Genomic DNA, 8,435 nt, shown 5'->3' with positions numbered 1-8,435 from the left:
TGTCGTCTTCATACAATATCTGAATATAAATCTTAAATAAATTTCAAATAAAAAGTTAAATACTAATAATGGTTTAAAAACTATATAAGAACCTGGATGGTGGTGGCGCATGCCTTTAATCCCATCACTCGGGAAGCAGAGGCAGGTGGATCTCTGTGAGTTGGAGGCCAGCCTGGTCTACAAAGTGAGTTCCAGGACAGGCTCCAAAAGCTACACAGAGAAACCCTGTCTTGAAAACCCCAAAAAAAATCATACAGTAATTACACTTACCATACATACCTCTGTGCATTCAGAATGGGAAACTGCCTAGTGGTGCCTACAAATGCAGAAGTAATAACTCAGCTATAGGATCAACACGTGGTGAGGACGTCACTATATGGCAGGACCTTGAAGCCCTTCCTCACATACTCCTTCAGGAATATTTGACTTTAATCATCTGTCACTGGGAACTGAATGGACTTAGGGATCACTCATCCATGTAATTGGTCAAGGGAGTACAAGAGAAATGAGATGTTCTTCAGTCTTGCTCCATATCCTAACTGATTTTGCATGTTGACTTTTCCACTATCAGATGGAGACTATCAGAATTCTGATGAGCAGAGCATCAGGATAAAAACGCATAGTAGGAATAGGTGTCATCATCGATCGTTTGTGATGAAATGAGGAAAGGCATGGGAAGAAAGAGGGGGAAAGAGTGCATCCAACAAAGTCCGGCTGAAATTTCTGTCTGAGTTTGACCATTGTTAGAGGATGCAGAACCTCATCCAGGGATGAAGGAGCCCACTGAATACTGCACAATGTTGAGTTGGGTAGCAAACCAAGGGGCTGTGCAATTCCGAAAGACATCGTGACTGATATTTGCTCTTTTAAACCCTCTTGCTTGATGCTTTGATAGAATACATTTTTAGCTAACTGATATTTACCATATGCCGCTTAACAAACAACCCATACTTCTTAGTGCCTTATAAAATTATTTATTTTTGGTAAGACACAAATCTATATGCAATGTGAAAATACTCATGTTTCCACATATGTATGTAAGTACAGTAGTGCACAGGTAAGTGTGCAAGTGCACACAAAGGAAAACACTGGCATTGATATCACTCAGAACCCCACTGATAGATTGATTGATCATATTTGATTGCACAAAGCATTTTATAAGACACATAAAAAGCCCCAGCTTCCAAAGAAATAAGGGATGGGGATAAAGAACATAGGAAAGCCAAGTAATTGCCCTATATCATAAAAAGGATCTGAAAGCTTATAAAATACCTGAATGCTTAAAAAACACATTAAGCACTTTGGACAGGAGCCATTTTGCAAGTTCAGAAACAGGAATCAAACAGGCAGTGCTCTAGCGAGGCCTCGTAGTCTGGGTTCTTAGGTCAAGAGGGACATGCAATCGAGATGTCCAGAAGGCAGCGAACCAGAGTTGGCAGGCCTGGGTGGCACAGAGGGGCTGGCCAGCTGCCGTCCCCTCTCTCCAGCAGGACCTGAAGACAGAAAGACAACGATCAGAGCCCAGTCACACACATGATCCTCTCCTCAGCTTTCTCTTTACTTTCCTTGGGTCTCCAGGATATCCCTATCCCCATCAGAATTCCTTATCTCTCCTCTTAGCTCTACGGTCCCTTTGGTCAAACCTGGGGTTTCTAGATAGGATCCTCACTGAGTCGAGGAAATTCTCTGTCTCCTTACCCTGCAGATTTGCTGGCCTAGCCTACATCACCCACTCTGCTAGACCTCAGTGACAGCTAACCTCTCCAGCTTTATTAATTGCCTTTTGTTCCAGCATGTCCACCCAGAGTGGCTTCCTACCCACAAACCAATATCCATTGGTGTTTTGGTCTCAGCAGTACCCAGACTCCATCTCAGCCTCCCCGGCCATGTAATAATACTCCTCTGATCTCATGAAGCCCTTCCTGTTTTGTGTTGGCCACTGAAATTCACTGGCAAAATTCGGCATGGTAAGGGTGTCTAGGTTCTGTATCTACATGGGAAATGCCCTGAAGTCATCATCATGATCGTGTTCCATTTCAGACCCTTATCCCCTGTGCATGTCCTCCCAGTCCATCTCAGTCTACAGTGGACTGGGACACAACCATGAATTGGGAACCATTATACCCAGTTCTATTCTTTCTACTTGATATACTGTCTCCCCTGGAGCGTGACTTTGCTATCTCAGGGACCTCAGTCTATCTGTTTCTTGATGTCAGCACACTGGACAATTTGTATAGAGGAAAACATTTGGTAATCTGAAGAGTCACTCAGTAGCCCCTAGGCATCATCTCTCAAGTCAGTCTTAGGAACTTGAGTGCTTGGCTCCAAGACAGTTCAAACCACCAACTCTGGGTTCCTAGAGCTTGTCACACAGCTTCCCATCTGTCAAATACCCCTACATACCTGGCATGCCACAGGGCTGGTGACATCATCACACAGCTTCCCATCTGCCAAATACCCCTACATACCTGGCATGCCACAGGGCTGGTGACGTGTCAGCGAAGAATTCTTCAGAGCCAGCAGAGCTTCAGCAGCCTCCAGCATCTCCTGCCACTCCAAGGTAGCAGAAACCGAAGCCTGGTTGGAGGCACTGGGGCTCTGCAGAAGAGAGGGTGTGAGAGAATGAAGACTAGGGCAATGTGTGTCCTCTTCTATGACAAGTGACCCTCTAGCACCCAGTTTCTCCCAGCTGCCCCTCGCCCTGCCCAGTCTACTTGTGCCCACGTCTCCAAAGCTTATTGCCTCCCACTGTTCTGCATCCCATGTCTTTGCCAGGACCTGTGGCTGCAGTAGCATAGTGTCAGCAGTGGCACAGGGCTGAAGAATCAGGCTTGGGCACCTGGAAGAAGAAGAGGAAGGGCTAGGGGATTAAAAGTTCTCGTGGGAATATACTACCAGTAGACAGAGTAGCAGGTATTTGCAATACCAAGATTTGGGAATCCAAATGATTGCATGGATATTTATCCTCAGGCTTTGGGCAAGCCCTTTCTATTGGTTGATTCATTTTCCTTTTGGTCCCTCTTTTACTGAATCTCTGAGACAATACTTTGTGCTGGCTTTTTCCTCCCAGGGCTACAGGGAAGATGAGGATGATGAACCGCAGTGTCTGTGTTTTAGTCTGAAAGTAGCTGAAGGCATGTGAGTACCATCCCTTTTTGGTGGTTGCATCTTGCCTCCACTTTACCCAATCCCCTTTGGCCATGAAAGACAATTCAGGTTCACCTCTAGGGATTCTTTCCTGCTGTCCTTTGGACATTCCCCTGAGGCCCTGTGGCCCTCCTTATAATGCTCCCAGATTTCAGCAGCACCTTCCTTTTCCATCTGTCAAAAAGTAATAACATTCTCAACACTTTGAAGGCTTACTATGTGGTAGATCTTGTGTTAGTACTAAGATGTAGACTATGTTCACCAACACGCTTACTGGGAAACAGAGACTTGGAAAAATATTCACTTGCCCAGACCCTCATGGATAGAAATTGTCAAAGCTGAGAGTACTCTGCTCTTGCTGATTTCTCCTTCCCCAATCATCTACTTCCTTCTTCCTGTTGTCATCCTCCTGATGTTACTAGCTCCCGTGGCACTAAGCGCAAGGTTGGAAATCTGCAAACACAGTGCATTCTGTGTTCCTGGTCCTACTCACATGCTTGGCATGGCAGAGGGCCCATGGGGCTCCCCAGAAAGGGAAACCGTCAGTTGTTGCCCCAGGGTCTCTGGAGTATACGGCACAGATGTTGGTTCTGGGAGCTGACTCAGCAGCACAGGCCCTTGAGAACTTTCCTGAAGGGGGCAGAGATAAAAAATGAGGATCAGGCACCCAGATGTTCACAGAGAGATAAAGGATGAGTATATTTTTGTATGAAAATAAGAACACAGAAATCAGAGCTGTGGAAACCTTGAAGACCATCCAGCCTTACCTTTTACTCTGATTTGAGAAAACTGAGGTCCAGGGAGAAGTGATTTTTCCAGTGCCACAAGAGGAGTAGGTCATAGGGTTAGAAATGGAAACTGTCTTCGGGATATAGTAGAAAGGGTCTGGGCAATGGCTGATGGGGAAATCCCCCTTGGGCAACAGGCTCTTCTTACCTCCTGGGTTGCTGTGTCAACCTGGGCCTGGAGCTGATGTACAGTGTTCTTTCCAGCTATAAAATAATAGTCACATTTGGGCTGAGACTTCCTCCCCTACCACCTCCTTTATAAAACACCCCATACCCGTACTGAAGCCTCATGTTATTATTGATCTTTTCGGCTCCCCAATGCCTTGCCAAATCATTCCTTCCTGTAAACACTTGGTACCTGACCATGATTCTTTTATTTTTTTTTTAACACACCAGAAAGTTCTTGCTAAAGGTCACACTGTAAGTCAGCGATGGGACTAGTGACAGAAATACTCATGCTTCTTCCCCAAGTTCAGGTCCCCTATCTAGTGAAAGACACTTACTGCAAACTCCTTCTTCCACAGTCAATTTCTTGGCATGCATGTGCGATTTAGGGGCCGTGGCCATAATCCTTCTCTGTCTCCGAAGCAGGCGTTTCTTTATCGGTATACCCTGCTTCTTCTTGGGGGCACTCACAACAGACAAGGCCTTACGTAGTTCCCTAAAGCAGGGGGGATTGAAGACCTAATGTTAGTTACATATAGCAGAAGCTTGATCATTTCCTTTCCCAGACACTACACACAGGAAAATAACACACAATTTTGACACTCCCAAGACTTAAGAGGCAAAAATGCTTTTATCCCCTTATTTGAACAAGCAATCTGCTGGTGTGTTGGGACTAGGTTGAATCTCCCAAGTTGCACCAGTCACCATAACTTGCCTCATTGAAATGTCATACGTTATTCATTGGCTCAGTACATGCCTCAAGCATAACTGAAATTTAATTATGTCCAATGAACAAAATGCTACAGCAATCTGACAAGAGCTTTTTTAGAAAGTGAAAGAAAGAACTTCCCAATTTAGTTAACAAGTTCAACACTTTTATGGAGAAGTAAAAGATGGTATAGGAAGAATTACTGGCCAGTATTCCTTATGAACATAGATGCAAACCTCTCTCATGAAATTTTAGCAATTTGAATCCAAGAATGTATGAAAAATACCCGATATCAAGCATAGTTTACCCTAGGAATACAAGACAATTTCCATTTAAATGCCAATACTAAAGCTGGGTCTGGTGGCATATACCTATATCCCAGCATTCAGAAGGTTCAGACAACTGGATTCCAACAGGTTTGAGGCCAGCCTTGGCTACACAGTGAATTCCAGGATAGCTTAGGCTAGAGTGAGATCTTGTCTCAAAAAAAAAAATACACCAAAGAATTTTACTGTATTAGTGGGACAAAATAAAAGAACAGCAGTTACAAAGATGTATGACAGAAAAGACATTTAACAACATAAAAGACCACTCATGAGAAATATCATATTAAAAATTTGACAATGTAGGAGCACAAGGACATATCCTCAATCCAATAAAGTACGTCTACCAAAAATTCACTGCTAGAAACATACTTATTGGTGAAAAGACAAATAATTCTTTTTCATTAATACATATAATCTTAATATTATTTTTATATTTTTTGTTTAACATTCAAAATGATGGATTAGTTATGACATTTTCACACGTTTACCATTGTGCTTTACTCATACATACCTCCATTGCCCTCCTTTACTCATGTTCTACCCAGTCCTTTTCTTACACACAAATAGTTCCTCTTTTACTTCCACGTCACCCACACCCACTCCCTCACTCCCTCACTCACACTTGGATGTAGACTCCATACATGAGAAAGCATGACCTTCATCTTTACTTTCCTTCATTACTCTCTTGTTTCCACTACCATTTGGTTTCTTTTCTTTTCTTTCTCTAAATGCTGTCTCTTCCTCTTGGGTGTATTTATGCCTATACACACGTGTACATGAATTAGACTGTATTGATGACAGAAAACACATGATACTGAAAAGACAGACTAGACAACTCCAACCAAAAATTCAGAAATGAGCCAGAATATCTCTCTATACAGACCTCTAACCATATGCACACATTAAACTTTAGGCCATAGCTGGCACATAGGGACAAAAAAACCCGTCAAAATAAATAAAAGGCATATAGATTGAAAGGGAGGAAGTAAAAGACTGTCTTTTAGTTATGTACTTTACTATAATATTTTTATTAATTCTTTGATAATTTCATATATGCACACAATGTATTTTGATCATATTCTACCTGACTCCTCCCCTGATTCCTCCCAGACCCACCCCACCCCCACCATGCCCTCTTTTTGTGTGGAGTATTTTCATCAACCTTGTGAGACATGTTAATACAATGCATTTTTAACCTATTCACACCCGTTCCTCCCCTAACTCTTCCTATGACCACCATCTACCTTCCCACCCTCCAAACTCTGTGTCCTCTTTCTTCTTCTTTAACCATCCACCAAGACGTCATGTGCCATCCTGAGTGTGGCACCATCCACAGGAGCATGGCTGACTCACCGAGGCCACACTTTAGAGAAAGCCAATTCTCCCTAGCCTCCAGGGCTATCAGCTGTCCATAACTCCTGAGGAAGGTGTGGAGCCTCATGAGCCCCTCCCCCAAACATGCTAGATTAGTGACTGGCTGGATAGTCTGCAAGATCTGTGCTATGAGTTCACAAGTACAGTGGACATGTCAAGAGCAGAAGACACTGTTTTGCCCTGGTCTTTCCTGACTTTTAGTCTCAAACTACCCCTGCCTCCTCTTTCAAGTGTTCTCTGAACCTTGGTGGGTGGGGGACAAGGAAGAGGGGAGTGAGGGAAGGAGTGGAGGGAAGGGGGAGCATATGATACAGATGTCCCATTTATGGCTGAACGTTCCAAAAACAATGTTTTCTGCACTTTGACCAATTATGAATACTTAATTGCATTTCATTGAACAAAAAACATCTCTGGATTTTCTTCCTTAAAAAGTGACATAATATTTGATAAAGGAAATACTCCACATTCCAGATAAAAGTCATCTCTAAATGTTTGAAATGCTATACAAGGTATTTGATAGAAAATTTCGTAGGCACAATCCCACTAAAATTCAATATATTAGAAATAACTAACTGGAGGCTCAAAGTGTTTTAAATGACATCTTGAATAATACTAAAATAAAGAAAATATCTGTTAAGAATATTGGCACAAAGCCGGGCAGTGGTGGCGCACGCCTTTAATCCCAGCACTCGGGAGGCAGAGCCAGGTGGATCTCTGTGAGTTCGAGGCCAGCCTGGGCTACCAAGTGAGTTCCAGGAAAGGCGCAAAGCTACACAGAGAAACCCTGTCTCAAAAAAAACCAAAAAAAAAAAAAAAAAAAAAAAAAAGAATATTGGCACAATCACTGAAAAGTATACTGTACTCACTGATCAAAACATTCAAAAGGTCAGGATTTCCACTCTGTAATCATCAATAAAAGGAAAAGTTATTGCTCAAAGTTCTCTAGCAATGCATACGACACAACATGGCTAACGACATTTGGATGAGGACAAGATGGAGGACTGAACTCTGGAAATTCGCCATCATCCCACAACATGGTGGTAAGCAGCAAGGCACGGAGTCACCTTAGGACAGGGCAGACACTGAAATCAAGGGAAGGCCACGAACAGCCCAACAGGGCTCTACGAAAATTACATCAGGAAATGGCACAGAGAAAGAAGTGGATGCCCTTAAGGAAAAAAAGCAAACAAAGGTCAATGGCTCCAACAACTTGCAAGACATAACTCGTAACAATCACGATTCTAAGTGTAAAGTGCTAAATGGAAAAACCCATGTCTGGACCCCTGACAACTGTCCTGCACACTGTAGAAGCTGTCCAGGCCGCCGAATACTTTCCATCGGTCACCAGAAGCATGCAGGAGCAGACATGCGGGTGACCTGTGCAGAGCAAGCCCTCACAGAGAAACACTAGGTCCAGGCCTTCTGGCCTCAGGGCGCCATGCCCAGCCCTTGTTCTCGGCTTTTATGAACCATCTGGACCGTGCACCTTGTGAGGGCCATGAGAAACATCTCAGTCCTAACTCAGTGCGGCTACCACAGACAGGCCTCGTGGGCACTTTTGTCCGTGGAAACCCCACGGAAGGAGAACTCACCGTATAACCGAAGGCCTCTGCATTTTCAGTTCAGCCAGCACAACTTGCGTTCGGGCTGCTGAGCTGGCCAGAGTGAAGATAAAAAGCAAAGGAAGAAACAAAGAGAGTTCTGAGGGGCGGGAGTTGGGACGCAGGCCACACACCAGAAATGTATCCACTGGTTGAGCACCAGGTACTGAACTGAAGCAGGGAGGAACCAAGGAAGAAGCAATAGGGCTTAGGGCCATGGAGGGGCGGGGCTTAGGCCAACGCAGGGGGCAGGCCTCCACCTCTGCACCCAGCCTAGGGGGGAGCTCAGGTATGTGCAAAGAAGTCCTGGAGGGGGTGTCACTGG

The 8,435-nt window shown here is 44.1% G+C and overlaps 1 protein-coding gene across 4 annotated transcripts in view; it reads right to left on the bottom strand.

The window, feature by feature from the left end:
• Nucleotides 1-951: 951 nt before the first annotated feature.
• LOC102918306 (doublesex- and mab-3-related transcription factor C1) overlaps nt 952-8,435 on the bottom strand; it is a 31,282-nt gene continuing 23,798 nt past the window's right edge. For 2 of the 4 annotated variants that reach the window (XM_076562440.1, XM_076562442.1), the window contains exons 2-7: nt 4,439-4,596; nt 4,084-4,139; nt 3,641-3,777; nt 2,779-2,839; nt 2,469-2,598; nt 952-1,493 (exon numbers count right to left, since the gene is read on the bottom strand). In XM_076562440.1, coding sequence (XP_076418555.1) covers nt 1,381-1,493; nt 2,469-2,598; nt 2,779-2,839; nt 3,641-3,777; nt 4,084-4,139; nt 4,439-4,502 — 561 coding nt within the window. In that variant the 5' untranslated portion in view covers nt 4,503-4,596 and the 3' untranslated portion in view covers nt 952-1,380. Of the gene's footprint in view, nt 1,494-2,468; nt 2,599-2,778; nt 2,840-3,640; nt 3,778-4,083; nt 4,140-4,438; nt 4,597-7,375; nt 7,410-8,101; nt 8,363-8,435 lie in introns of those variants that run through there. The other 2 variants (XM_042269171.2, XM_076562441.1) reach the window with 2 other exon arrangements.

This window comes from Peromyscus maniculatus, chromosome X (assembly GCF_049852395.1).
Source record: "Peromyscus maniculatus bairdii isolate BWxNUB_F1_BW_parent chromosome X, HU_Pman_BW_mat_3.1, whole genome shotgun sequence".
In the NCBI taxonomy this organism is placed as follows: domain Eukaryota; kingdom Metazoa; phylum Chordata; class Mammalia; order Rodentia; family Cricetidae; genus Peromyscus; species Peromyscus maniculatus.
Note: the sequence above shows the minus strand (reverse complement) of the source record. Positions and strands in the feature narration are given on the sequence as shown.